Source organism: Pelodiscus sinensis, chromosome 19 (assembly GCF_052426305.1).
Source record: "Pelodiscus sinensis isolate ZL-2025 chromosome 19, ASM5242630v1, whole genome shotgun sequence".
In the NCBI taxonomy this organism is placed as follows: Eukaryota; Metazoa; Chordata; order Testudines; family Trionychidae; genus Pelodiscus; species Pelodiscus sinensis.
The window spans coordinates 29209913-29237901 of record NC_143070.1 but is presented as its reverse complement, the minus strand read 5'-3'; the positions used below and the strand labels follow the sequence as shown (position 1 = coordinate 29237901).

At 57.6% G+C, this 27989-nt stretch overlaps 1 protein-coding gene and 6 non-coding genes across 7 annotated transcripts; 5 read left to right on the top strand and 2 right to left on the bottom strand.

Annotated features, from left to right (window-relative positions):
• Positions 1 to 993: 993 nt before the first annotated feature.
• LOC102450629 (zinc finger protein RFP-like) lies at positions 994 to 11115 on the top strand. The gene is made up of 9 exons (XM_089771102.1): positions 994 to 1188; positions 2061 to 2601; positions 2871 to 2966; positions 3682 to 3912; positions 4280 to 4302; positions 5032 to 5144; positions 5879 to 5899; positions 6181 to 6207; positions 10404 to 11115. Exons 2-9 carry the CDS (start codon positions 2185 to 2187, stop codon positions 10961 to 10963), a joined length of 1488 nt encoding a protein of 495 aa, XP_089627228.1. The 5' UTR covers positions 994 to 1188; positions 2061 to 2184; the 3' UTR covers positions 10964 to 11115.
• Positions 11116 to 17389: 6274 nt separating this feature from the next.
• On the top strand, positions 17390 to 17462 carry TRNAR-UCG (transfer RNA arginine (anticodon UCG)). Its single transcript has one exon. It is a non-coding gene; the product is annotated as a tRNA-Arg (tRNA).
• A 1281-nt stretch (positions 17463 to 18743) lies between these two features.
• TRNAE-UUC (transfer RNA glutamic acid (anticodon UUC)) lies at positions 18744 to 18815 on the bottom strand. The gene has a single exon. It is a non-coding gene; the product is annotated as a tRNA-Glu (tRNA).
• Positions 18816 to 20328: 1513 nt separating this feature from the next.
• TRNAV-AAC (transfer RNA valine (anticodon AAC)) lies at positions 20329 to 20401 on the bottom strand. The gene has a single exon. It is a non-coding gene; the product is annotated as a tRNA-Val (tRNA).
• Positions 20402 to 21286: 885 nt separating this feature from the next.
• On the top strand, positions 21287 to 21357 carry TRNAQ-CUG (transfer RNA glutamine (anticodon CUG)). Its single transcript has one exon. It is a non-coding gene; the product is annotated as a tRNA-Gln (tRNA).
• Positions 21358 to 22576: 1219 nt separating this feature from the next.
• TRNAK-CUU (transfer RNA lysine (anticodon CUU)) lies at positions 22577 to 22649 on the top strand. Its single transcript has one exon. It is a non-coding gene; the product is annotated as a tRNA-Asn (tRNA).
• Positions 22650 to 26071: 3422 nt separating this feature from the next.
• TRNAR-CCU (transfer RNA arginine (anticodon CCU)) lies at positions 26072 to 26144 on the top strand. The gene has a single exon. It is a non-coding gene; the product is annotated as a tRNA-Arg (tRNA).
• Positions 26145 to 27989: the final 1845 nt, after the last annotated feature.

Sequence of the window (27989 nt, the reverse complement as noted above, 5' to 3'; positions counted from 1 at the left end):
TAGAGAGGGCGGGGCTCCAAGGCAGGGGTGGGGCGGTGGAGCTTTGCCTGTTGGGAGATTTAAAAAGCGACCTTGGGTGTGAAAAGGTTGGAGACCACTGCTCTAGTAGCACCTTAAACACTAAGAAAACATGTCGATGGGATCGTGAATGTTCGTGGGCACAGCCACTTCTTCAGATGACCGAGTATTAGAGTCTAGATCCCAGAATAAATAAGGCAGGGGAAGAAAAAAAGAAAAAAGGAGGGAAAAAGAGAGACAGGCTACGTCTGTACTACACCCTTTTCCCACAAAAGCTTATGCAAATGAAGCACAGCTTCATTTGCATAATTAATTAGGGACCACTTTGGCACAAGAGGTTTTTTTTCCTGAAAAACTGAGAAAGAGCCGCTCCTGCACAAGAGGGTCACAGGCAGGGGCAGTGGCCGGTCTCTGCAGCGGGGGTCCCGTTGCCTCACATGCAGCAGCTCCTAGACCAAGTGCAGCCTGTAACCCCAGCGGGGGGGGGACTCGCCTGCCCGGGGAGGCGGGGACAGACCCGCACTGGGGAGCCTGGCACAGCTGGGGGGGGGGGGGGCAGCAAAGGCACCAGTTGCCCCGCCGCCACCTTGTCAGTTTTATTTGGTGTCACGCGATGTCTACCCCCCCCCCCCCCCCAAGCTGCCCAGTTGCCCCGCCGCGATGTATCTGCCCCGCCCCCATCTGACACGTCACCTGCTCCGCCCGCCTCCACCCGCCCACTTCACCTCAACGCCTCCGAGTCCTCCTGCCCCGCCCCCGCGCGGCGCTGACCGGAAGCCGAACCAGGCGCGCGGCGAGTAACGGCCCCAACGGCTCCTTCAGAATTCGCGCCACAGAGTCAGACGCCCAGGCGGGCGGGGCAGGGAGCGGCGGGCGGGACGCTCTGAAAACCCGGCCGGCGCGCGGCAGAGGAAGGGGGGAGGGGTCGGACCGCGCGTGCGCAGCGAGTCAGTGACTCCGGTCTGGGATCCGCGCCCGGGCTTAGCTTTGACCCGGAGCTGCCTGGCCCCGCCCCCGCCTCGCGCGATTGGGCGCCCGGGCCGGGCGGCAGCAGCGAAGGCAGGGGGCGGGGCCGGCACCGCGTGTCACGACGCGGGGGGTTCCGCACGTGCCGCGGAGCCGGAGCGGGGGCGCTGCTGCGAGTTCGGCCCGACGGGGCCTTTCCCCGGGGTGAGAGCGGGGCGGGGCCCAAAGCGGGTCACAGCCCGTGTCAGAAGGGGGCAGCTGGGGGGGGGGGGCACAGAGCGAGTCTGCTACCTGGGGGGCTGTGTCTGAGCAAGGGGGGCAGCCGCCCCCTGGGGCCCATGGTCCTGAGCTTGTGGGGCCCGAGGGGAGGGGAACACGAGGGCCTGGAGCAGGGTCTGTGGCCGCTCTGGGTCCTGCCCTGGGGTGGGGGGGCCCTTATCACCCCCATTCCTCACCCCACCTGGGGCAGTAGAACACCCTGTGGGGGGGGGCAGCCCTGACTTAGCTGCTGGGAGACATTCGTACCCAAATGGGTCCTGGCTCTGATGATCATTAACGATGGGGCGAGTCACGTGCCTCAGCAGCACCCCAGTATTATTGGGGGCAAAAGGGGAACAGAATTTGATTGTGAAACATGAGGGGTTATAGGGGGGATTAATCCCACTGCCCCTTCAGGGTCCCTCCCCAGGCCCAGCTCGCTGTAAGGGACACAGTCCTTCAGCTCCTGCTTACGCCTATAAATGGGAGCAGCACCGGCTTCTGGGTGCCTTAAACGCTTGGCCCCGTAGCATCTGAGACTAGCAAAAAATCTGGAGAGTGTCATGAGCTTCCGTGGCACAGCCCACTGCCTCAGACGGCAAACATGGAGCAGGGGGAGGTGCCCATGAAAACTTGTTGGTTTTTAAGCTTCTTTTAGTTACAGACTAACACGGCTCCCCCAGAGACTTTTAACCAGGCGAGGTTCTGTGTGTCTGTAACTGCCTGGGAGTTTTCTTAGGTAGCTTGGTGCTTATTTGGGGCATTTCTGGGGGGTCTGACTTCTGTGGCGGTTTTTGAATTTCTGCATTTCCATCCAGCAAGTGTGATTGGCTCCGAGTTGTACAACCTGCTTAGAAAAAAATAAAGCAGCTTGAACAGGCTACGCTGCTTCCTCTGATTGGGAAACAAAACCAACCCGCAGGGTGGGGTTGCAGAGGGGCCATGGCTTCCGGGAACCTGGCCAGGAGCTTCCAGGATGAGGTGACATGTCCTATCTGCCTGGAGTATTTCACAGACCCAGTGACTATTGAGTGTGGGCACAACTTCTGCCGGGCCTGCCTCAGCCAGTGCTGGGGGGAGTCGGAGCCCAACTTTTCCTGCCCCCAGTGCAGAGAGACCATCCCACAGAGACACCTGCGGCCAAACTACCAGCTGGGGAACCTCGTGGAGCTGGTGAAACGCCTGCGGCTCCCGGCAGGGCCAGTGCCCGCGGGGCAGCCAGGGTGCGAGAGGCACCAGGAGGCCCTGAAGCTCTTCTGCCAAGAGGATCAAGCCCCCATCTGTGTGGTGTGCGACAGGTCCCGGGCTCACCGCGCGCACACGGTGGTGCCCATCGAGGAGGCTGCCCAAGAGTGCAAGGTAGGGACCAGACTTATGGGGCAATTTCTCTGCAGCGCCAGAGCCCCCTGCGTGTTCTGACCTGCCCTGGGTAGAGCCAGGGGCCTTCCCGGGAACACGACCCAGCCACATGGAGCTGGGCCAGGCCCAGCAGCGCTGCTGGGCAGTTACCAAGGGCTGGAGGGGGGGGGGGGCCTGCTCCCCCTGCCTCACTGCTCCGTGGCGCTGTTCTCGCTGGGCACGAGCCAGTGGCCACAAGCAGCCCCCAGCGCCGCTGTCTGTGTTTGCAGGAGCAAATCCTGAGCCGCCTGCAGCGTCTGCGGGAGGAGAGAGACGCGCTCCGGGGCCTGGAATCCGACTGGGACGAGGAGAGCGAGAGGCTCCTGGTAGGTGCCTGGCACTGCCCAGCCGCTTTGCATGGTGGGGGAGGAGCAGTGACAGCATCAGGCGGGTCTCTGTGCTGGCTGGTGTCTGGGTCCTTCAGAAGGTTAAAGGGTTTCCAGGGTTAATGCAGGGACACAGCTCAGGGTCACTTCAGTGTGGGGCGGCCTCCGCTCACAGCTACCTGGTATAAATCAAGAGTGACCCTACTGGGGTCAGGCTCCTCTGTTACCCTGGTGCTAGTTCCCACTGGAGTCGGTGGGGTTTGGGTCAGACTCTTGGGGGACGCTGGTGTTAGTTCCCACTGAGGTCAGTGAGTTCACCCCAGGCTGGCTGGGAGCAGCCTCTGGCTCTGCCTTTCTCCCATGGGGGGCAGGGGTGAGGCTTGTCAAACTGCTCTGTATGCCCAGATGTGGCAGGGTCAGGCTGAGGGAAGATCTGTGCTGACCCCCAGGTGTGAGTGTCAGACACCCCAGGGATACCAGCAGCTGGCTTGGGCCCCATTTCCCACGGCCTAGGCTGCACCTCAGTCTGTTGGTGCAGTGATGGGGCTTGGGGTGATTTTCGGTGAAATTTTTGCCCTGGGACAAGCCCTGGGCAAGGCCCAGCCGGCCGGGCAAAGACACCGAGTGAAACGCTCTGCGCAGCCCGGACAAGGCCCTGCCACTTCTCACGGCCCCGCTCACCCGCGACCCGGCCCCGTCCGCTCTGCGCCCCCAGAGGCAGACGGACGTGGAGCGACAGCTGGTGGGCTGGGAGTGCAAGCGGCTGCGGCAGTTCCTGGTGGAGCGAGAGCGCCGCCTGCTGGCCCGGCTGGGGGAGCTGGACGAGGAGATTGGGAGGAGGAGGGAGGAACACGCCGCCCGCCTGGGCGAGGACATTTCCCGGCTCAGCGCCCTGATCTCAGAGCTGGAGGAGAAGCATCGGCAGCCGGCGCTGGAATTGCTGCAGGTGAGACGGGGGGTCAGACACGCCTGGAGCCCAGTGCAGGGAGGGGTGCCCCTGAGTCACTGGGGGCTCACAGGGTAACTCTGGGGGGGGTGGGGGGGGGAGCAGGGCCCGGGGTGGCTGCAGGGCCGGGGCCCCAGGACTGCAGAGAGGCAGGAGTTTGAGCCATTGGGAAGGCTGGTGAAAAGCTGCCCCCCCCTCCCGCAAAGCAGCTGGTGAAAAGGGCTTGGCTCTCCCTAGCACAGCCCTTCAGTGGGTCTCCCACCTGGGGGAGCAGCCTGTGGGGCAGGGGAGCAGTGTGACCTCTGTGGGGCAGGGGCCGGGCTGGGCCATGGGCAGTGACTCTCTGCTCTGTCTCCTTCCCCTCTAGGGTGTGAGAAGCGCCGTGAGCAGGTACGTCCGGGCTCCGTCTGCCTCTCACCCCCGTCATGCTGGGAGCAGGCTCAGAGCCCAGGCAGTGACTCCAGCCCCAGCCCCCCACAACGGGCCTGTCTCACCCTCTGAACCCTGCCTCCTCCGTACCCACCACCCTGGGGCCACTGCCGGGGTGTGATGCACCCTGGGAGGGGACTGCCCCACAGCTCTGGGCTGGGGAACCTCCCTGGGACCTGGCTGGTTCAGGGGGTTATTAATAGAGCTGAGGCTGGTCATCCCAACGGCCCAGCTGGGACCCGGCCCCAGCTTTGGCATGGCCCATGGGGGGCCTGTGGGGAAAGAGCCAAGTGTCCCAGGCCAGGCCTCGGGGGGGGGGGGTGGGAGTTTCCTCATCTGGAGCCCTCACCCAATGGAGAGTGACCCGGCCCCTGGGGGCTGAGCGGAGAAGCTGAGGAGTGTCTGGGCCTGGAGAATGGGCCCCTCTCTCAGCCCTGGGAGCGGCCCAGCCAGGTCCTAGGGGGGCACATGGGCCAGGCCGGGTGTGTGGGAGCTGGGCCTGGTGCTGCCCGGGCTGTTTTCCCTCTGGCTGGAGAGAGGCCCCCAGGCCTGGCCTGGCAGGAAAAACCCCCCTGAGCATCCAAGGTCCGGGCCCTGTGAGCTCTGCCTGTGGCCCAGCCCCCACCCGCTCCCCTGTCTGGCTTTGAGGGGCTGAGGCAGGAGACCAATAACGCCCTCGTGTCTCTGCAGGGGCGAGGAGGCGACGTCGCCGCATCCTGCGCCCAAGTGCCCGGAGCTGGAGCGGAGAATCCGGGACTTCCTAGGAGAGAACAGTCTCCAGGGGGCCGTGACGGGATTCCTGGGTACGGGGCGGCGCTGCTGGGGGCTCCTCTCTCACTGTCTGGGGGTGTGGGGAGGGGCGTGGAAAGGCCCAGCTGGGTCCCTGAGGCCCCAGGGTCTGCTCCTGGGGGGCTGGCGGGTTCCTGGGCAGAGGGAGCTGCACTGAGCAGAATGGCAGGATCCCAGAGGGACGTGGATGGTGGAGAACAGGCGCAGGAAGTGAAGGTGCCTCCCCGGCTGCCCCGGTCCCTGTGGCCGCCACCGCCTGCTGCCAAGCAGAGTCCCCCAGCCCAGCCTGCGCGAGCCATGGGGCAGGGAGGTTTTCTGGGGACGCTGGGAGCTGGTTGCCGTGGGAGACGACGTCACAGACTCAGGACCCGAGTCCCAGCTCCCTGGACGTTCGCGGAGCCTCCCTAACTGACACCAGCCGCGCGCCTGGGCCTGGTGTCTGAACCCCTTGGGCCAGACGCTCAGAGCTGGGCAGGTGCCCAGTGAGTCACACAGGGGCCTGGCGGGAGTTTCAGCAGCCTCGGAGCAGCTTGGGCCCCGAACTCCCACTGGTGCCATAGGAGTTGGGCACCACCCCTGTGGGGGTGCATGTGAAATCCCAGGGGCTGTGTGGCTGGGGGTGGAAACATCTGAGAGAAGCTGGCTCTGGGGCCTTGCTCCCCAGGACCCTCTGGCAGCGCGGGGCAGAGCTGGGCCGTGAGCCCTGGGCACTGCCCCCCCACTGATGGGTTTTTCTCTTCCCTTCCAGGGGCGCTGGCTGCGGAGAGAGGTGAGGATCCTGGGGTGCTGCCCTAGGGCCGGGCACAGCAGCTGCTGGGAGCCTGTTCCCCCACCTGGAGCAGCCCCATGGCTGGGCGGGTGTGAGGGAATCGGCGCAGGGGGGAGTCCAGCTGGGGAGCATGGGACAGAGCAGCTGAGGGGAGTCGGAGGCTGTGGGGAGCCAGGGCAGAGCTGGGGGTGGTGGAAGGAGCCAGGACATCCCTGCTCCCGCTCCGGGGGGCTCTGCAGTGGGAATTCTCACCTCTCTCTCTCCCTCTCTGCTTGTTCCAGGACTCAGGCGAGCCCGAGGATTCGCAGGTAATTGGCTTTGCACTGGTGTCGGTGACGCCATCTCCCGCTCTGGGGAGTGACTGGCTCCCGGAAGCCCCCCCTCCCCCCCCGCCTCCGGCACTGTGCCAGTGCTTCAGGCCTAGGAGATGGCCCGGCCCTTGGGAGAGCAATAACACCAGACCCTTGGGCTCACCCCAGTGCAGGGACCCCACAGGCAGGGGCTGGGAGTCGGGGGGCCTCACACACCCTGCTGGCAAAGCTGGATCCTGGGGAGGGGCTGGGGGGTGTTATGGAGCCAGGTTGTGACTCCAGAGCTAAGGCCAGGAGCCGCTTCTCACCTGAACCCTCTCATCCCCCCTCGGTCTGGGGCAGGAAGCGGCTTCCTGGCAGGGTCCCCTCGGCGCTCTGCAGCCTGGGGAGAAAACTCCGGGCGTGTCCAGCCAGTGGGGCTGGGCCCAAGGCAAATCCAGGGTCTGTCTTTGGGCCCTGTCTCCTGTTTAATTCAGCTTCATTTTTGCACATGAGGTTTTTGCGCAAAAAGGCACCGTCTACACCTCTCCTTTGTTGCAACAGTCTCTTGTGCAAAAAGCGGCTGCTCGTTAATTATGCAAATGAGGTGTGGCAGTATTCCATGCTTTGCCTCATTTCCATATTTCTTGCACAAAACAGCGTAGTAGCCAAGGGGTTTGTCTGCTCGGCCCAGGGCAGTGAGTCTCCAAGCCAGGGGGAGCACACAACAGAGGGGTGGCTGTGTCAGCACAGGCCGGGCGCAGGCCCTGATACCTGGGGGGGGGCTCAGTAGAGAAGGTCGTGTGAGAACAGCCCCCAAGCTCTTCAGGGCTATTTAGTGCTGGGGCACGAACCCCATAACCAGTGTCTGCCCCTCCCGGCTCTGGCACGTGCTGCCCGCCTGTGTAGCCAAACCTGCCATGTCTGCAGAGCCTGGTGTGAGACCCCCAGCGCGTCTGCCTCAGGGCTGGACGAGGGGAGCCAGGAGGGTGTCTGGGGCAGTTGCTAGCTGCCCCCCTGGGCTCTAGGAGGGGCTCTGTGGCCGGTGCTGGTGCTAGGAGATGCCGGGGCAGCGGCAGAGGGTCTGTGCCGCTCACAGGGCCCAGGGGACACGTCGCTCTGGGCAGAGAGTTCAGGCTGGAGCCGAGTCTCTGGCAGCCGGGTCTGTGGGCTGAGATCAGGGCTGGGGGGATTTTCCTGGCCAGGGCACATTTCACAGCCGCTCTGGAGTGTCCAGCTGGTGCCCTGAGCCCGGCCTGCCCATCACCACGAGGGGCTGGGGCTGGGGACAGTCCCTCCCTGCCAGTCACTGGTCCAGGGCGCCTCAGCTACCCAGAGTCCAGCCCCCAGTCCCAGCGACCTGCAGTTACTGACCCATAACTCAGTGAGGGGAGGGGCACGGCCCCGGGACAACAGTGTCTGAGGCCGTGGGAGCCGGGTTCCCTTGCACTGATGCAGCTGCCCCCGTGCAAACCCCCAGTGCAGCCACATGGGTGTGAACTGGGACTGGCCCCCAGGTGAAGGGGGCAGGAAGTGGAGAAATGGCCACTCCCTCATACTGCCCTCATTGGCAACAGCCCATTGGTTTGCAGTTGCACCCCCCTCCCATCCCCCGCTACCCTGCCCCTCCTTTCAAGTAGGAATAAGGGATCTTGCGGAAAAGGGCTTATTTTCCGCAAGATCCCGTCTAGACTGGCGCTTTTCTCCAGCAAAACCCCGAGCCGGAAAAAAGTGGCAGCCATGTTAGTGCAAATGCTGTGGGGGATATTTAAATCCCCCGCGGAATTTGCAATTCCAAAGTGTCTCATTAGCATCCCTTTTACGGAAAGGGGTGCCAATGTAGACACAGCCTTGGTGTTGAGAGATCCCCTCCCCCAGGCAGGCCCAGTCCAGCCCTGCTGCTGCCCGTCACTCAGACACTAAAAGGGTCCCAACATTTCCTGACCCCACATGGCACCTCAGTGGTTTGTGCCCAGCCCCAGGCAGAACGGATCCCGGGCAGCCCAGCTCTGTGGGCCGGGCCCCAGGCAGGGCAGGCGTGTCCCCGGCAATACAGGCTGGACCTGGTGCCTCCCTCACGAGCTGTTGGAGGTGGGAGGCTCACTCACGCCCTACTTACAAACTAGTGGGTTGGCAGCCAGACTAGCCCCACCTGCACAGACAGCAGCCGGGAGAGCTCGTCCGGGCCCTGCTGACACTCCCGCCCTGCGCGCTCAGGGGAGAGTCAGGAGCTGCCCAGCGGATCAGCAGAGCGTTCACATGGCCACAGCCCGTGTGTCTCCTGGGCGCGCCTCAGTGCACATCGTAAAATGTATTCCACACACGGCTAGGCACAGTTGGAGGGAACACTGGTGTACACCCCTCGGGGGTCCTAGGGAAATCCCGGCTGGAACCTGCCCCTCCCTTCACCCCCCTCTGTCCTCATGGTGCCTGTTTCTCTTGCCCCCATGGTCTCCCTTCTTCCCTTCTCATCTGCCCCTCCCCTTCCCTCTCACAGCATCAGCCTGTCCCCTCCCTCACCCACTCCGACACCTTCCCACCCTTCCCCCGCTCCTCCTGCCCTTTCCCTTCACTGTCTCCCCTTGGCCCCTGATAGCCCTGGTGCCTGCTCCTCCCTCTGCCCCATTGCTGCCACCCCGTCTGCTCATCCTCTGCCCCCCATTCTTTACCCCTCCCCCTGATAGCCCTCTAGCCCCCTGGCGCCCACCCTTCCCTCACCTCCCCACCCACTGAGGATCAGACTGTCCACCCCGCCCCCATCTGCCTTGGTACCTTCCCCATCCCTGTCCCCTGGCATTTACTCTCCCCTGCTCTCCCCTTGGTGCTTCTGCTTTTTCCTCCTGCCCTGCTCCCTCCCCTCAGCACAAGCCCCTTTCCTCTCCCCACCCTCACCCCTGCTGCCTGCCCCCTCCCCTCACACTCCTTCCACCTTCCCCTTAGTTCTCCCCTGCCCCTGTCCTCTGTCCCCCGATCCTGCACCTCTCTTCCCCCTCCAGCCCCTGGTACCAGCCCCTCTGGTCACTGCTTCTCTGCCTCCCTGAGGCCCCTCTCTGCCTTCACCTCCGTCAGAATCACAGAACTGGCAGGGACCTCGAGAGTCATTGAGTCCAGTCCCCTGCCCTCATGGCAGGACCAAGCACCATCCAGACCATCCCTGACAGGTGTGTGTCCAACCTGCTCTTCAATATCTCCAGGGGTGGAGACTCCACAACCCCCCAGGCAACTTATTCCAGTGTGTCACCACCCTGATAGGCAGAAAGTTTTTCCTCATGTCCAACCTCAACCTCCCTGGCTGTAGTTTGAGCCCATTGCTTCTTGTCTTGCCCTCAGAGGCCAAGGGGAACAATTTTTCTCCCTCCTCCTGTGACACCCTTTTAGATACTTGAAAACTGCTCTCATGTCCCTTCTCAGCCTTCTCCTTTCCAAACTAAACAAGCCCAATTCCTTCAGCCTCCCCTCCCAGCTCATGTTCTCTCGACCTTTCATCATTCTTGTTGCTCTTCTCTGGACCCTCCAATTTCTCCACCTCTCTCCTGAAATGTGGGGCCCAGAACTGGACACAAGACTCCAGCTGAGGCCTGAGCAGAGCAGAGCGGAAGGACGACTCCTCGTGTCTCGCTCACAGCGCTCCTGGGAATCTGCCTCCCTGGGGCCTGCTCTTCCCTTTGCCCCTCGGCCTGCCGGGGGTCTCCTCCCTGGGCCTCCTTTTGGGTCCTGTGGTGTAGGCCCCACCCCATCTCTGCCGCACTGGTGCCCACATCTCCTCCCCCCTCTGCCTCCCTAGGGCCTGCCCTTCCCCACACCCCTCTGTCTGCCCCTGTGCCCTTCTACCCCCTGGTGTCCACCCCTCCCTCTGCCCTCCTTACATCTGCCTCTCCCCCCAGCCCTCCTGGGGACTGCCCCTTCCCTCACCCTTCTGTCCTCTTGCCCCACATTGGCCCTATGGTTGCTCTCTGCCCCATCATTTGCCCCTCCCCTTTCCTCTCCCAGCATTACCCTGCCTCTCCCCCCATTGACAGCTTCCCATCCCTCCCCCGCTCCTCCTGCCCTTTTCCCACTCTGTCTTATCACCGGCAGAGGGGCCCTGACTCCCCTCAGACAATAACACCCCCCCCCCCCGCACAGCGCTTAATGGGGGGGGGGCAGGTTAATTTCCCCCTGACCCAAGGGACCCGCCCCTGCCCCCGGCCCTGACTCTGTGACTCTCTCCCCAGTGGACGTGACGCTGGATCCAGACACGGCAAATTCCAAACTCGTCCTGTCTGAGGATCGGAAAAGTGTGAGACTTGGAGACACGCACCAGGATCTGCCCGACAACTCCGAGAGATTTGACCCTTGTATCTTTGTCCTGGGTGCTGCAGGCTTCATAGGCAGGAGGTGTTACTGGGAGGTGGAGGTGGGAGACAAGACAGGCTGGACTCTGGGGGTTTGCAGGGAATCTGTGAGCAGGAAGGGGAAGGTCATATTCACACCTGGGAACGGATACTGGGCCGTGTGGCTGAGGGACGGGGGATACAAGGCCTGCATCTCCTCCCTGACCCCCCTCCCCGTGAGCACCAGGCCTAGCCGGGTGGGGGTTTTCCTGAACTATGAGGCGGGCGAGGTCTCGTTTTACAATGTGACTGACAGGTCCCATCTCTTCACCTTCACCGGCACCTTCTCCGGGACGCTCCGCCCTTTCTTCTGTCCCGGTCTCAACGCTGGGGGCACCAACGCGGCTCCCCTGACCATCTGCCCGGTGCCGGCCCTGGCGGGAGGGAATCCCTGCCCCTGACAGTGACCCTGCGGCACCGACTGGCCCCTCCTCCCAGGGGCAGGGCTGGATACTGCAGGTACCTGGATGTTTTGTGCCAACCAGTCACTGCCCCTTTCCCTTTGCAACTGGAGCTTCCAGTGGAAAACCAGACACCTGGCAGCCCAGCCCAGGCTGGGTGAATGGGACCCCCTGGTTGGAAGGAGCCCAGGCTGCTTTCCATCCCCTGTCCCAGGTTTACTGCACCCAAGCACAGGGTGAGGCTGGTAAGAAACACGGCCAGACAGTGGGTGGGGTTTGCTGCCCTCACCTTGCCCCGTCCCCTGGGCCAGGGTGCGCAGATGGGACGGGATGGGGGAGGGGACCTCACTTCTCTGTTTTCTACTGCTGTGAAATCTCAATGTCAAACATGAAAGAAAAAATGTCTTCTAATTTAGAAGCCTGTCACTGTAACAAGGTGTCGGCACAACATTTTCCTTTAAATTTTAACAGTTTTTTATTAAAAATCAATTTTTAGAAATGGAATTATTGACCTTTATTCTTCCCTCATGTCTATATCAACATCTGACAGGTTTACATTTGTATATATCATGTGTATTTCAGCTGTGACACTTCAAGAAATCCAAAGCATTTCACTGAACCCAATTCATTATGGCAGTATCAGACTGTTCAGTCACAATGTCCATGTGTCATAACCAGCACAGGCCACACGTGTGTGACTCTCCCTCACTCTCATCTTGATTGGCTCTCTCTAGACAGCAGAGCACATACACCCCATACAGCGCTGCACCTTTGAACATTCATAGGTGAAAAAACATAGAACGAATTAACCAATCTCGTTTGTAAGATTCTTTGAACTTCTGGCTGCATTAATTCCTGCGATTTTCAACTTTCTAGCCACATATCATTGGTAATCAAGATATAGCCCCTCCCTGCCTGCTCCTGCATCATTTAATATCACTCCTTCCTCAGTCTGCCATCCTGCCTTCCTCTCCATACAAATCTCTGCTGCAATATCCTCTTTAGTTTATTTTTCTGTAGAAATATTATTTGCAGTCAGTGTCCACTGTTGATTTCAGAGCAGCATTGGGCTCTTCATGTCCTTGGTTTTAAAAACACAACAAATACAGTTTGGTAAAGAAACAGAGAAGGGATCCTTTTACCGAGTCTTCACAGATTAACTTAATTGTATTAACGGCGCTGGCATGTACTGACTCATAACATGGAGTGTGGTGAAGCTTTCTTCCCAGGTGTAAAGCAACTGAAAAGATATTTTTGTTTGTCATACATTTAGGGGATGTCTGCACAGCAGTGTTATTTCAGAATAACTGTCTTTATTTCGAAATAACAACATGCGCATTGCAAGAGCGAGCTGTTACTTCGAAGTAATGTCGAGCGGGGGGGCCGTGTCTCTTGTGGCGGTGGTTTGTTAGGCCAGTGTAGACACCTCGGGCGTTAGAGGAGTGGGATCCAATTCACTGTGCAGTCACAAGTCAGGGTAGGCGAGGCCGAGCTGGTTATTGCAAGGGCCACAATGAGATTTACTTGTCCTCAGAAAATATACCCTGCACTCGAAGGGGTGGTCTACCCTGGCCGAGGGACAACGCTGGAAAATGCCAGGCAGCGTTCCCTCTAAGGTGTGCGCCTGTACAGCCACACACAAAAAATGACCCACCCACCCCACCTCCACAGAGGTGAGTGGCATGCGCTCTGGTGGGTGGGGCCTGCTGTGGTCTCTTGGAGAGGGTGCTGTAGGGGGTGCAGGGCTTTCTCTGGTGACATCCTGCATGTTGTGGCCACATGGCAGGGGGAGGTGGGGAAAGGGCCTGTGCCGGAGGCTGGAGGCCTGTACCGAGGCCACGTGGTGGAGGCCGGTCAGGTCCTATTCCAGCCATGTGGTAAGGAGGGCTTGCTCTGGAGGCTGAGGCTTGCTTTGGGAGCTGGCCACTGCCACGTGGCTGGGGGGAGGCTGCTCCAGTGGGGAGCCAGGGCCTGCCACATAGTGGGGGCCACAGCCTGATCTGAGGGCCTGCTGCAGTCATGTAGCATAAGGATGGGGTAGGCAGGATCTGCTCTGGCAGCCAGGGCCCTGGTCTGGTGGCTGGAGGCCTCCACCAAGGCCAGGGGTGGGAGGGTGAGGAGGCTGCTCCCACGACTAATTCCAACGCTTTCCCAGGGCTGGAGCTGGGCTGCGGTGCAGCTGCTCCTGGGGCTGCGCCCCCCCCCCCCCCGTACCTCTCTTCTCTCAGAGCCCCCTGGCTCCCAACTCTCTCCCCTCCAACTTTCTCCCCCAGGTGGGAGCTCACAGCCCACCCCCCGAGGGGCAGCCTAGGGCATCCTAGGAGTTTGCTGGGAGGCTTCCCCAGCCAGGCTGAGTTGGCTCTCCTGCTCCCTGGGTGAGAGGAGTCACCGCATGCTCAGCTCAGCTCTAGCGGTGAGTTCAGGGCTGCTGCCTGCTCTGTGGGTCTGGATGCTGGGCTAGGAGGTTATAGTTTGAATTTTGGTGCAGTTGTGTGGCCTGCATCTTGAGCCCTGCACCCCTTCGCGGTGGGGGGAAATTCTGGGACCGAAGCAGCCTGGTTCCTGCCTGAAGAGGGTCCCTGCGAAAAGAGAGCAGCCCCTCTGCAGCGACTGAGTCATCTCTCAACCTGAGGTCATTCATAGTGTGTGAGTGCACCAACTCAGCCTGGCTGGGGAAGCCTCCCAGCAAACGCCACAAACTGGGACTCAACAGTGGAGACATAACACCCAGCTGAGGGATCCTGCCTTCAGGTTCCTAGAGGCCAGTTCTCAGGGGGAACCCTGCATGCAGGCCTGCGGCTTACTAGCTCCCCTTGCCCTGCTGGCTCCAGACTCCCCTCCACAATGGTCTCTCCTTCCCCCTGGGAGGGGCATCTCACTCCCTATGGGTTGCCGGGCAGACTCTGTCCCTAGTAGGGAGGGGGAGCCAAGGCAAACTCAGAGCCTCTCCCCGAGCTGCCAGCAGACAAGGCCCCGGGAATCTAAGTCATCTCCTTGGGGGTTACAGATGTGTTTGGATAATCTCATGTGACCTTACCTGGGGCCAGCCAGCTAAGCAGGAGGGACAGGGCAACGTTTCTCCTTCCTCTGCCGGAGAGGGAGCCAGCTCATTCCCATGAGCCCACATGCAGCTGGGGCAGGGTCTGGAGAGGTGATGCAGCTGAATGGCAGAAACAAGGAGAGCAGAGTGTCAGCTACCAGCTGAGAACCTCAAGTATGTGGCAGTATGATGGTGCCATAGTGGAAGGGGCAGGGTTCCGGATTTTACGTCCTATAAGCTGAGTTCCAATCTCAGTGGGGCTTGCTAGTGAAATGTTGGCTTGTGTCAATCCTTGAGAATTGATCTTCTTGCCCCTCTCACTCAATTCTACTTTCTCAATGTAAGGACTTTGGAGAAAACTCTATTCCAGTGGTGCAATGGGTCAGTGCACAGTACTTATAAGGCAGTGCGCATAGGAGACATGCTCAGGATGTGAGTTCAAACCTCACCTGGAGCAGTGGTTTTCAGTCCCTACTGGGCTGTCCCCTTCCTTTGAACTCTGTAGGAGCTGGGATTCCAACTCAGAGGAGACTGTCAGTCAAAATTCCCCCTTCACAGATTATGGCCTCATCAGAGTGAATGGTGGGTGGCCAGGATCTAAGGCCACGTGGTCTCCAGGGTCTTGTTGCCCATCTTCTCCCCTTACCTGTCATCAGCAGCAGCTACTGTCCCTTTCAGCCATTGGGTCAGCTCTGGGAGGGAGGCAGGAAATGGGACAAAGTAGCCAGACAAGCTGAGGGAGGCGGGGCAATTCTGATCTCTGCATCTCCCCATGTGAGGGTTTGTCTACACGTCATTCCTCTTCCCAGAGAGAAATGCAAATTCATCTGAGTGACATTGCAAATGAAGCGGAGATTTGCATAATCATGTCTGGCTGCTATTTCGAAATATGCTATTTTGAACTACCACGTGCTGTCTAGACACAGTTCTTTGGAAAGAAAACCCTTCTTTCAAAATCCCCCTTACTCCTTATGAAATGAGGTTTACGGGTTAGTTCTGACGAAGGGTTTTCTCCCACAATAAGCGAATCTCAACAGCGTTTTGTATTTCAAAATAAAGTATTTCGAAATAGCACTGGTCTGTGAATATGCAAATGAAGTGCAGGATATTTAAATCCCAGTTTTGAGTGTCTACATTTGCATCCCTCACAGATTCTCTGGGCACTGACACTCCCAGGGAATCACAAGGGCACTTGGCGCTGGCTCACTTGTCCCAGCAATTGCAGTCAGAGCCCTGCCTTGCCAGTGCCAGTCACAGCAGCCTCTGCACCCGCTCCAGGCTTGTGGTTTCCTTCTTTCCAATGTTCCTCCCCAATCAGCCTTTTCCTGAACCAGCAGTTCCATGGGTGGCCAGGGGAGGCCTCTTCTGTGTCCCAGAAGGGGACAGGAAAACATAAGCAAAGATGACAGCAAGGTACCACTGGGATTTGAACCTAGGATCTCCTACTTACAAGAGAAGTGCTTTAGCCAGCTTAGCCATGGTGCCCTTTTTGGCTACAGTGGCAGTATAGAGCTTTTCCAAGATAACTTTTGTATCTGGGAAAAACTCTGCCCCGTCCATGGAACAGGTCAACTTTTTGAGATCAGTTTCCAAAAAAGTTGGCGTGTTCTTTCGGAAGCCCTGTATTCCTCATTTTATTAGGAATAAGGACTCTTCTGAAAGAGGAGGTTTTCCCCACATTTGGGCCCGTTTAGAATGGGGCCTGAGTACTGCTGGTTTGTCCATGTTGGCCAGTCTACAAGTGTCAGGCCCTGTGCTCCCCCAAGCGAGTGGCATCGCAGAAGAACCCAGGAGCACAGGGGCGCTTCCCATGCAGAAGGACCCCTGAGCTAGATCCATTCATGCCACAGCAAAAGAAAAATAGCTGGGTTCTTCTCATGGGTCTTTTTTGGTTTCAATGTCTCCAGGGGTGCAGGAGGGGCAGATCCAAAAGAACCAAACCGGTCGAGTGCATCTGGGTCCTGCCTCTCACTTGTGCTGCTCCCTCTCCCAGACTGTTTCTACGCCCAAGGCAATAGCTCCACACCCAATGGATGGGTTAGCAGAGGCCAGGGGGCAATAGGCAGAGTCTGGAAGCTGCTGGGACCGGACCTGAGGGCATCAGAGGAAGCAGCGAGAAATACAACCTCAGCCCCCTGCATCTCTAGCCAGCCTGGTAGGTTTCATGGCTCCAGCTCTTGTGAGCCAGCCAGATGAGAGGCCGAGCGCCAGTGGGCACCAGACACCCAGCAGAAGGCACAAAAATCTCTTCTCACCAGCCTGAGGAAAAGAAACTTAAAGCCGGGAGGGTTTTGCAACAACCAGCCTAGGAAAATCCCACTGACAGTTGAACTCGGGTTGCAAAGTTCAGAGCCCTGAGCGCTGCCCCTTGCAGCATGGGACAAACAGCTGATGTTTTTGGTGGGCACCTGGGGCTCTCAGCTCTCAGGCTGCCTCTGCTCTCCTGGCTCCCTCCAGCTGCCCCATTCCCGCTGCCTGTTTAAGTTTTGTTTTTACTTAAGTATCAGCGCTAGTAGAAGCCGTGTGACACTCTCCCCTCCCACAACACGGCATGGACAGGTCGCCGCCCCCAACCAGACTCTGAAATGGCCCCCTGCATTTCCCCGGCCCCATGGGGCTGGCAGGAAAGAGGCCCAGGGCCAGGCTAGAGCCAGGGGAAGCAGGAAGCAGGGAGATCCCCAGTCTACACAGCTCCTTTTTGTGCAAAAGCCTCTTGTGCAAAAACGGACCCCAATTAATTATGCAAATGAGCATGGCAATATGCTAATCTGTGCTACATTTGCATGAGGTTTTGCGGAGGAGAGATGCAGTATGGAGATAGCCTAGGTGGTAGAGAGCCATGAAGTGACATAGACTCAGGAAAAATCCCTGGTCTGCAATTCTTAGTTACACACAATAAGAATAATTCACCAGCTCAGACGTGATTTCTAAACCCCCAAACAAGGAAAATAATAAAACCTGATGGACTAGGGCAGTGGTCCCCAGTGCGGTGCCCGCAGGCGCCATGGTGCCGGCTGGGCCATTTATGTGGCCTGCTGAGCAATCTGGGCTGGCCTGGGCATGCGGCAGGTGCCAGCCCCAGGAGCATAGACGGCCCCTGCCCTGGGTCACAGCACATGCCGGTGCCGGCCCCAGGCACACAGTGCCTGGAAAGCCCCTGCCTGGGGTCACGGCACATGCTGGTGCCGGCCCTGGCTCTGGGGTCGCGGCACAATCCGGTGCTGGCCCCGGGCGCGTGGCACATGAGCGGCCCCGCCCTTGGAGGTGCGGTGCGTGAGCGGCCCTGCCCCCAGGCACCCAGAATCCCCAAAACGTTGGGGACCACTGGACTAGGGAGACTTTTCCCTACCCACACATTGCAGGAAATCCAATTCTCTGCAAGTCAAGACTGTGTGGCCTAATGGATAAGGCGTCTGACTTCGGATCAGAAGATTGAGGGTTCGAGTCCCTTCACAGTTGCATTTACCTTCCTTTGTCTGTGCTCATGGATCTTCATGTTGCTGCCCTGGAAAGGTCCTATGTGACAATGTGGTTCTTCTATAACCCCATTGGAAGGCCTGTACCTGTTCAGTAGGTCTAAATTATGGGGGATATTGCGGGGTGTGGGGGTTACTGGCTTGTGAAAGCAGGACTGGTGGTGCCAGGAGAGAAGTGGCAGCCTGGCCTGGGGTGGGTGGAGCATCAACCAGCAGGGAGGGGGTCTGATCAAGGCCCAGAGATCCTGAATAAACATTGAAAAGCCTTTTAAGTATCCCCGCTGCTGCCAGTGCCAGTGAGGTTTAAGGCACTGCCATGTGTCGGAATGGAGAGAGCCTGGTGCATTCACCATCCGGAATGAGAATATGGATACAAAATTCCAAAGATGGCGTCGGCTTTCTGAAAATAAACAAGCCCCTTTCCAGTACACGATGTGGTGGTACAGGGTTTATTGGATTACTCTGGTTCTGCTGGCAGAAGCAGAGCTGGCTGGGGGAAGGGAGGAGCAGTGGGGCTGGCTGGGAAAGATGGGGGGGAGAACTGATGGGAGGAAGCAGGGCTGGTGTGGGCAGCAGGGCTGCAGGGGGTAGATCAAGAGGAGAAGTGGGGGAGAACTGCCAGGCCACCAGGGTGGGGGTGAGCGGGGATGTCCAGGGGGGAAGCAGGGGAAGAGAATCGGCCGGCGGGGTGTGGGACTGATCCGGGCGCATGCAGATCCTGGGGCGCTGCCCGTCCCGTGCATGGTCCTGGCGGAGCACGAAGGAGTCTGGCCTCCCAGATTCCATTTTGCCACCCCCTCGAGTAGTGTTGTTTGTCTGTGTGATAGTCTGGCTTGGATCTGTTCCTGTCTGCTGGATAATTGATTTTGCTAGGTGTAAATCAGCTAAGGCGGTGGGGTCTGATTGGTTAGGTCATTCTGTTACAGAATGTTCTGATTGGTTAGTGAAATTATACTAAAATAATTGGTTAAGGAACAACTAAGCAGTATTGAGTTTCTCTATATAAACTGGGGTCCAAGAAGGAGACCAGCAAGAAGAAGGAAAAGGGGAGAAGAGAAGAGGGAAGACCTTGAAGCAGAACTCATCTCCAAGGCAGCCTAAGACCAGAACAGCCAGAACTCCTCTGCACTACAGTTTGCTGTGTGAATACTGTGGTAGGTGACATTGGGAAACGAGCCCTGAGTGAACCTCTTGGGTCACAGCTGCTGGAACAATGAGGTAAGATGAATGAGTGGGGAGTTGTCATGTGAAAGTTAAAACTGGTTTCCCTGACTGGGAATCAAACCCAGCCCACAGTAGTGAAAGTGCTGAATCCTAACCACTAGACCATCAGGGACACATGAATAACCAACTTTCCTTACTTACATTAGCCTTTCACAGGCCACTTTCTGTCCCCTTCAGGACGAGGGTCCATTTTCCATTGGCCAGAGGGGACAAGAACAGAAACCAAACAGAACATCAAAGCAGCCAGACTGGGCCATGCCAGTTGCCAACTAGCCCAGGATCCTGTCTCACAACAGCAGCCAATTTCATTGCCCAGTGGGAATCCTCCGGACAGACAATTAAGTGATGCCTCCTGTCGCCCATTCCTAGCTTCTAGAATACACCAGCTAGGGACACCTGCCCTGTCCATCCTGGTTAAATGCCATTGATTGACCTTTCCTACATTAAATTATCCAGTTCTGTTTTGGACCTTCTTATAGATTTCACCTTCATAACATCCTCTGGCAAGGAGTTCCACTGGGTGCAAAAATGCTTCCTTTTGGTTTATTTTTAATTTGGTTACTTACCAGTTTCATTCTCTCACCCAGGATCTTGAGTAGGAGAAAAAAAAAATCTTATTTGCTTTCTGCACCCCAGTCATCGTTACGTAAACCTCTGTCCCGTCGCCCCTTAGTCGTCCCTTTCCCAAGCTGAGAAGAAGAAGTTCCATGAACTCCTGGGAGCTCCTGTTCCAAAGAAGAGGCATCTCCCGTGGAAAAGATGGCCAAGCCCAATCCTCTACACAGAGCCCCAGAAAATACCAATGGACACTGGGCACTTGTAAAGCTCCTCTCGGGCAACGCTACGGAATGGATCTGCCAGGCCATCGGGCTGACTAACCCATCAACAGACGAGTCCCAATGAGACTTCCCAGCCCAAGTGCAGAGACTGTGGAGTCTCCCACTCCCAGCCCAGTGGCAGAGGGGCAGCGCCCTGAGGAGGTGGGTCCAGAGGCAGCGGAGACCTTTGAAGGGAACAGAGATGTAAGGTCAGAAGGAAGGAGAACAAGTCACCTCTTCCCAGGTGAGATGTGGTTGGAAACTCCCAGATCGGGTGCAAGCCGAGCTCCAAGGGCTGGTTCTTGCCCTGGTGGCTCCTTGCAGGGCCTGGCTTGAGAAGCGCCAAAGAGCCGTATGTGTCCAGGAGAAAGGGTGCAGAAGGAATGTGGCTGAAGGAGCAGGGTGGGGGAGCAGGAACAAGGGAGGGTGTCAAAGGAAGCCGGGGGAGGGGGGGTGCTGGGTGGTAAGAAAGCCAGGAGAACGAGGTGGCTGGGGACTGGGCATGAGGCGGGACATTATGTAGTTTTGTGTCCCCGTGCGGCAAAAGCACCAGCCACACTGCGCCAAAGGTGAACAGCCACAGTAGTGGCACTTGCAGGGTTGGTCCTGGACTGTGTGGCGGCAATGACCTGGTCCAAGGCAAGGCATCTCTGAGAAGTCTCAGCCCCAGCCCTGCCTCCTCCCATCTCAGCCTAACCTGTTTCACTGTCTCCCACATGCTCCTGAAAGCCAGCACACAGGCCGCCCAGCCCTGCACCAGGGGGCAGACCCTGGAACCAGGGGCACCCACAATAAGAGAAGACGCTGTGTTTCTACCTGGCTTTGAACCAGGGACCTTTCGCGTGTTAGGCAAATGTGATAACCACTACACCACAGAAACACACTTAGCAGTGTGCCACTGCACTTAAACTTGGGCAAATATTCGGTTGCTAACCCTTTGGCCAACAGCGATTGCTGCAGGGCAAAGGAATTCTCTGTTGTCGGTTTTGTGCCCTCGGGAAGGGACCAAACTGAAGGTGGCCGGGCCCCAGCCTGGGGACTCCACCCTAACCCCTGAGAGGCTGCTGTGCTTGGCACTGGCAAGGCAGGGCTCTGACTGCAATTGCTGGGACAGGTGAGCCAGCACCAAGTGCCCTTGTGATTCCCTGGGGGTGTCAGTGCCCAGAGACCCTGCAAGTGCCACCTCTGCAGCTCCTGCAACCATGGAGAGTGACTCTCGTCCCCCCTCCCTTGGGATGGGCAATGGCAACAGGTGGAGGAGCTGGGAGTGACGTCCCAGAGAGCAGCCCCGTGACTAAGCTGGCCAAACAGCTGCTGGGTGTGGGGGAGATGAGGGAGGCAGCCCCCAGTGGTGCCTGGCCAATGTGTCTGCTCTCCCTGCCATCCCTTCCTACATAGCTGGAGTTGGCCATGTCCCCACAGCAGGAAGCCGAAGGGGGCAAAGAGCAGAAGTGCTGGAAGCTGGTGGGGGTGGCCTCTGGGTTTGATTTAGTGAGTCTTAGTTGGACTTGCTAAATCAAATGCTGTAAGATCGATTGTGGCCATTCATCCCCAGCTGGACGTGGTCCTTGTTCTTCTGCAGGACACAGCCAAAGGACACTGACCCCAGAGTGTGACTGGTCCTAACAAGGAATTTTCCCTGAAAGCAGCAGAGCTGGGGCAGGACAGGGAGTCCTGAGAGATGAAGCAGCTGGAGGGAGCCAGGAGAGCAGAGACCAGCCTGAGAGCTGAGAGTCAGAGGTGCCCACTTCCTTTTCACCCCACAGGTCCCATGGTGTAAGGGCAGCACTCAGGACTCTGAATCCTGCAATCTGAGTTCAAATCTCAGTGGGACCTGCTAGGGCTCAGCTGGTTATTACAAGCTCCAGGTGCTTCAACTTTCACTCACTGAGGTTTGATAAAGAGAGTTTTGTTCCCCTTGCTGGGTGTCTGAGGCCACTGGAGCTCCATCTCCAGACTGAGCAGGTGGGTGGGAAGGGCCTGATGCCATCACAGCTGCAGGGCAGGTCACCCACCTGGCTCCTGAGCTCAGCCCGTGCTGGAGGCAGCCAGACAGTGTGAACGGGTCAAAGGGGAGATTGGGGGAAGGGTCCTGAGTCCTGGCTCCCAGCCACGCACCTTGGCACAAAGACCAATGGCCCCTGCACAAAGTGCATTGTGGGAATAAGAGTTGGGGCAGCAGGAAAGGGGCCAGCACCAGGGCGCAGGCAGGAGAAAATGGGAGTGAATCCTGCTACCTCTGCCATGGCTTGGCCCAGGAGGGCTGGGGTCTAGCAATTTTTCACCCCAGCTTTGTGGGAGGCCAAGTAGGAAGGGGCCTCTGGAGGCTCATAGCCCCCTGGCCTGCTGTGTCTGTGGAAAGGGGGGAAGAGGACACATACCTCTCACTGGGGAGCAGGGCGCATGGATCCCACTCGTTCCTGCAGAAAATGAAACAGCTGAGCACTTTGCAGAGAACAGGCCAGAATCCTGCTGGGAGAGGCTCCATCATGCACAGACTCTGCTCAGGGCCAGACTGCTGGGAGGAGGCTCTGGCCATGGACTTTCCTCCCCTCTCTGTTACCTCCTGCACCTGGGGCTGAAAGGGACGGGGGCTGCAGGCTGGTCCTGCCCAGCTGCTTTCCCCAATGGGAGAAAAAATGCTCATGGAAGGGCTCACACATTGTCCCCAATGCACTAGCCTGAGGGCTTGAATTCTTGCTGCCCCTTGGTGCACCCAAATGCCCCTTCTGGGCTCCAAAGCTCACACCCCTCCTGTCTCACTTCGTGCCATGAGAACAAAGCTTCCAAAGGGGTTTGAATTTCCTCCATCCCCCCTTGCTGCTTCGCTAAAAGAAATCCTGAAACCGGCCCCTTCTCCTGTCACTGGAGAGATGGAAATGGGGCCATTCCTAGTGGGGAAAGAAGTGGGTGTGTCGGGAGTGGGGTTTGAGCTCAAACCTCCCCACAGACCAGAACCCTCCATTAGGGGCAAGAAAGAGCCTTAAGTCAGGCACTTGAGAACACTTGGCTTCTTCTATGCTGTGATGGGGTGTGCAAAGAGCTGGTGCACACAGCCTGGCTAGCTCAGTTGGTAGAGTGTGAGACTGTTAATCTCATGGTCATGGGCTCAATCCCCAGGCTGGGCAATGTCCTTTGTTAACTCACATTCTCAATCTGCAAACCATTCACTCTGAGCTTTCACCAGGGTTTTAGAAAGAAAAAGTCTAGTCCTGGTGTCCAGCTTCAGTAGAACCAGAGAGAGAACAAACTGCAATTTCCATCTTCTGAGGAGAAGGGAAGAGGATTTTCTTCTCCTCAGTTCTAGCCACAACAGCCCAGGGGGGAGAAAAAATAACCCTCCGCCTGCTGATTGTCCTGTCAGCTTCTGTAGCTTCACCTCGTGCCACAGCAGCTCCAGCTTTGAGCTACAAATCTCAAGGGGCTGGTGAGGAAATGAGGAGCTGGCAGCTCGGGTTAGTGGCTTCCCTGAGAACAAGAGGTGCAGTGTTCACAAGGTGCATTCGCCTCCCCTGCAGAGCAGGGTGTTAGAAAGAGCCAGGAACAGAACAATCAGCCAAGTTCTACCACTCTGGTGTAGTGATCATCACAGTTGCCTAATGTACAAAAGCTCCCTGGTCTGAAGCCAGGCAGAAACACAGGATTTTCTCTTATTGCTGCTCCCCTGGGTGCCCAGGTAAGTGCAGCTGCTGCTGACCAGCCTGTGCCTGGGATGAGCCCAACTCCCACAGGACAGAGGGGGTGACATCAGCTGAGAATGCCCCTTGGTGCCAGCCTGGGGAAGGGAGATGAATCAGGCCAGGCAGCTGCAGGAGGCTTGTGGGTTGGCCTCCCCTGCCTTGGGAGGCTGGTGCATTGGGCCGGCTCTTCCTGCTGCCTCCCTTGTGTGACTTGCCCAGTGTCCACAGGCCAAATGTTGGAAAAGCCTCTACCAAAAAAAGCAGAAGAAAAAGCTACACAAATTGGGTTTTGAAATTTGCGTAGGTTTTTCCAGAAGAGCCGTGCAGTGTAGACACAGCCTGAGTGTTGCTCAGCACTGGTAGGAGACAGGGAGGGACAAAATAGTCTAACGGCACCTGCATCCTTTCAGAACAACTCCCAGCCCTAACCCCAAGGACCAGCCCTTCCCTCCGCCCTCACTGGGGTCTGTTGGGAACCGTCTGGACTCAAGCCCACCCCAGTGCCAGCCTAAGGATTGCCTGGTCTGTAAAAGGTGCCCTGGAAATGAGAAAGCAGCTAAAGGAACTTGAACCCACAGCCTTTGAATGTCTGACTGTGCTCACACTGACCAGTGCAGCTTAGACGTCCAAAATGCTTTCCATTGCACCACAGCATGGCAATTGCTGGGGGAAAAGAAAGGGGAGCCAGGTCTGTCTCTTTTGGGACAGAAGGAAGGAAGAGGGAGGGGGTCACTGAGCCCAGTGAAAATAGGGGATGAAAACTGAGCTGTAGTTGGAGAATGTGGGCATTGATCCCACTGCCTTTTGCAGCCTAAGCAAGGGCTTTACCACTTGAGCTAATTTCCCTGCCTGAGGAAGCGTTTCCTGCCTCACCTACCTTGTTCCAGAGCCCACAACATCCCTGCAACTGCCCAAAGCTCCTTTCTGAAAAAGGGCCACTTGTGAGACTGACGCCCGTGGGCCGGCTAGCTCGGAGGATTAGGGGACGTGGTGCTCATATCACACAGACACGTCTTAAGAGCAAGCCCCTTGTTTCAAGCCGTAACGGGCTCGCTATTCCGACGTCCCTGCATGGCATGATGAGGAAGGGGTGTTTTGTAATAGCAATTTATTTCAAAGTAAGTGCTGTGTAGCCAGCCCCAAATTACAAAACAAGCTATTTCAATATAGGCGCATTGATTATTTTGAACTATGGGATGCACCCCTAGTGAGTTAGAGCTGAACTCTGCCCCCAGCTTCTCCCATCGACATACTGACTCCTTCCTCTGATGGAGCTGTTTGCATTGGCCTCTTCTCTCTGTAGCCAGGCTTCAGCCAGGACTGAGACTCAGGCAGGAGAATGTGACCCGGCTCCCTGCACCTGGGCCCTGCATTTCTCATCCCTTCAGAGACACTTGTTAGTGGAGGAATAAATCACAGTCACGAGTGTAGATTATAAAATGTTGTTGTTGCCTTGGAAACTCCCCACAGACCTTCCCCTGGGGACCCTGGGCAGCCCGCTCACACTGCACAGGTTACGTCGAGGTGAGGGTGCTGTGTAGATGTGCCCATCCTGTTGAGAACCAGCCTGCCGGGGGGAGGTTCTGGCCACTTCCTTTCCTTGTCTGTCTCAGGCTGTGTCTACATTCCAGGGCTACGTCTACACTGCAGGCTTTTTGTGAAAGAGCAGATGTTCTTGTGCAAAAAGTTGCGGAGCATCTACACTGCACTCAGGTTCTTGCACATGTACATTTATGGTACAGCATCAGAAAACAGGGCTTCTTGCACAAGAGTTATTCCTCTCCCCACGCGGAATAAGCCCTCTTGCTCAAGAAAGCCCTATGGCTAAAATGCCCATCAGAGCTTTCCTGCGCAGGAGAACATCCACACTGCCATGGGCGCTCTTACAGAAAAGCACTTCTCTTGCACATTGTTGTGCAAGACCTTTTGCACAAAACAGTTCTTGAGCAAGAAGTCTGCAGGGTAGGTGTAGCCAGGGGGTGTTTGGGTTTGTTACGAGCACTGAGCTTTGTACAACAGCCCAGGGAACATTGTGAAAAGGCAAAACCTTCCTACTCTGGGTATAGCTCAGTTGATGTAGCCTAGTGGTTACAGGCAATGGACTCAAATCCCATCCTCGTTGGGTGTTAACAGCCTTCTCTCTTCCTTCTCCCAGAGGTTCAGTGCCAGCCCTGCCTGTAATCCTCCTTGCCCCAGCCCCTCCCACTGGAGCCTGGGGAAATCTCCACAGAGACACTCCCAGCTGGGACCCTCAATCCCTTCTGCCCTCAAGGGGAAAACTCACAAAGGAGATTCCAGGCAGCCAGGCCATGGGGGGGGGGGGGTCTCTGAGATTGCTGCTTTCCCACCTGGCTGCTGCCAAGGTTGCTCTGTGAGGTCACTGCCTCCAGGCCAATGAGCTGAGGTGCTGCACAAGGCCCTTGTGATGTCACTGCTGCCTTGCAGGCTCATGTCCTGCCCCTGGCCAGCCCCTTGGCATGTGTGAGCTGCGCCCCCTGCCCCCGTCACTCAGGGCTGGTTCTGGGGCTCACGCAGGGAACATCAGAGGCTGCTCAGGGGGCCACATTGCTAGGCCAGGGGCCCTCCTGTGGGGCTGTGAGTGTTGCTGTCCCTGCTGTACAGACACGGCCATAGAGCCTCAGCAGGCTGCAGCGGTGGGAGACACTTCCCTGGTTTCGGGAGGGAGACGAGATGTCAAGGCCCATGACTCAGAGCCAGCTACCGATACCCATGGAAAGCTGATTTTCAGAGGGGTGTGATCAGCCCTTCCTGTGTATCTGGCTTCTTCACAGGGGCTTAATCAGGAGCTAAAAGTTGAAGAAGGGACATTTAGGAGGGTGAATTTCTTTCCCTGGCAGTCTTGTTTGTGTGCCCCAGTGGCCTAATGGATGAGGCACTGGCTTCCTAAGCCAGGGATTGTGGGTTCAAGTCCCACCTGGGGTGACAGTTTCCTTTCACTGACAAAGAGTTTGCCTTTCTCCACTCTCTGAAGTAGTTAGCAAGGATGCTCCCCAGTGGCTGTCTCCTCATCTACAGAAGCTGTTCAGACCCCTCACTAGCTAGTGGTAGGTGCACATCTGAGTGCTAAAAGCCCAGGTATCCAAAGTCAGAATGCAGGGGCACATTTTGCTCTAGAAGGCCCAGGAGTGACAGCCAGAGGGAGGTGGCTGTAGCAGAGCAGGGTCTGTTGGGAGACAAAGTGGAGCCTGAGGATGAGAAGGCCCCTGAAAGGCAGAGCCTCGGGGGTAGTGGGGGGCTAGTTATTTGGCCTAATGGACAAGGCACTGGCCTCCTAAACCAGGGATTGTGGGTTCAAGTTCCATCTGGGGTGACAGTTTCTCTCACTGGCAAAGAGTTTACATTTCTCTAGTCTCTGAAACAATTAGCACAGATGCTCCACAGTTGCTCTCTCTGTCTCTGCAGAAGTTGTTCAGACCCTGTACTAGCAAATGCTGGTGTAAGATGCAGATGTTAGTGCTAAAAGCCCAGGTATTCAAAGTCAGAATGAAGAGGCACATTTTGCTCTAGAAGGCCCAGGAGTGACAGCCTGTGGCAGAGCAGGGTCTGTCTGGAGACAAAGTGGACCTGAGGATGAGAAGGCCCATGAGAGGCAGAGACTCCAGAGCAGTGGGGTGGTTAGTTATTTGGTCTGGCAAAGTGACAGACAATCCCCAGGCCCTGAGCATGGTGCGGGCAAGGACCATGGGGCAGTTTGCCTGGTGGGGTTCAGGGCGTGGAGAAGCTGGGAAGCTCTGTGAGTGGATAAGGTCCCTGGCTGAGCTGTGCCCCCTGCCATGTGTGCGACTCAAACTGTCCCTCATCCCCTTTTGTGTGTCTGTTGCGCTTCCAGCTTTTTTCCTCAGCCGCAGACACTGCCAGGGCTGAAAGGAAATTGCTGCACTTTGGAAGTCAAAGGTGTTGTCTGGGACCATAAAGCAGTTTCACGCAGAAGCTTGAGGAGGGCACCATGGCTCAGCTGGTTAAAGCAGCTGCCTTCTAAACAGGAGGCCGTGGGTTCAACTCTCAATGGTGCCTTATTGTAGCCTTTGCTCACATTTTCCCAGGTCCTTCTGGGACACAGAAGAGGCCTCCCCTGGCCACCCATGGAACTGCTGGTTCAGGAAAAGGCTGATTGGGGAGGAATTTTGGGAAGAAGGAAACCACAAGTGAGAAGCACCTGATGCCCACAGACCCTGACTCTCCATGGCTGCAGGAGCTGCAGAGGTTGCACCCTCAGGCTCTCTAGGCGCTGACCCACTCGGGGAATCACAAGGGTGTGTGGTGCTGGCTCTCCTGTCCCAGCAATTGCAGCCAGAGCCCTGCCTTGCCAGTGCCAGTCACAGCAGCCTCTGCACCTGCTCCAGGCTTGTGGTTTCCTTCTTCCTAACACTCCTCCCACATCAGCCTTTTCCTGAACCAGCAGTTCCATGGGTGGCCAGGGGAGGCCTCTCCTGTGTCCCAGAAGCTGCCAGGCTCTGACTCTTGTCCCCTTGGTGCCCCCGTCTAAATTCTCTTTTAAATTGGTCTTTATGGTCCTGCTCAGGGTGTTTTTCTCCTCAGCAGCGCACAAGAGAGAAGCTGTTGCCACTGGCCCTTGAAGGCAAGATGAGCTTTAGCCTTCCCCCCTCAGCCTCACTCCCTACTTGGTCCCATTCCTGCCTCCCTTCCTGGGCTGACCCAGTGACTGAAAGGGGCTGTGGCTGCTGCTGACAGGTAAGAAGCTGGGAGGTAAGATGCTGATAGCAAGAGATTCCAGCTGCCTCTTTGCCCTGGGTCTCAGTGCGCCAT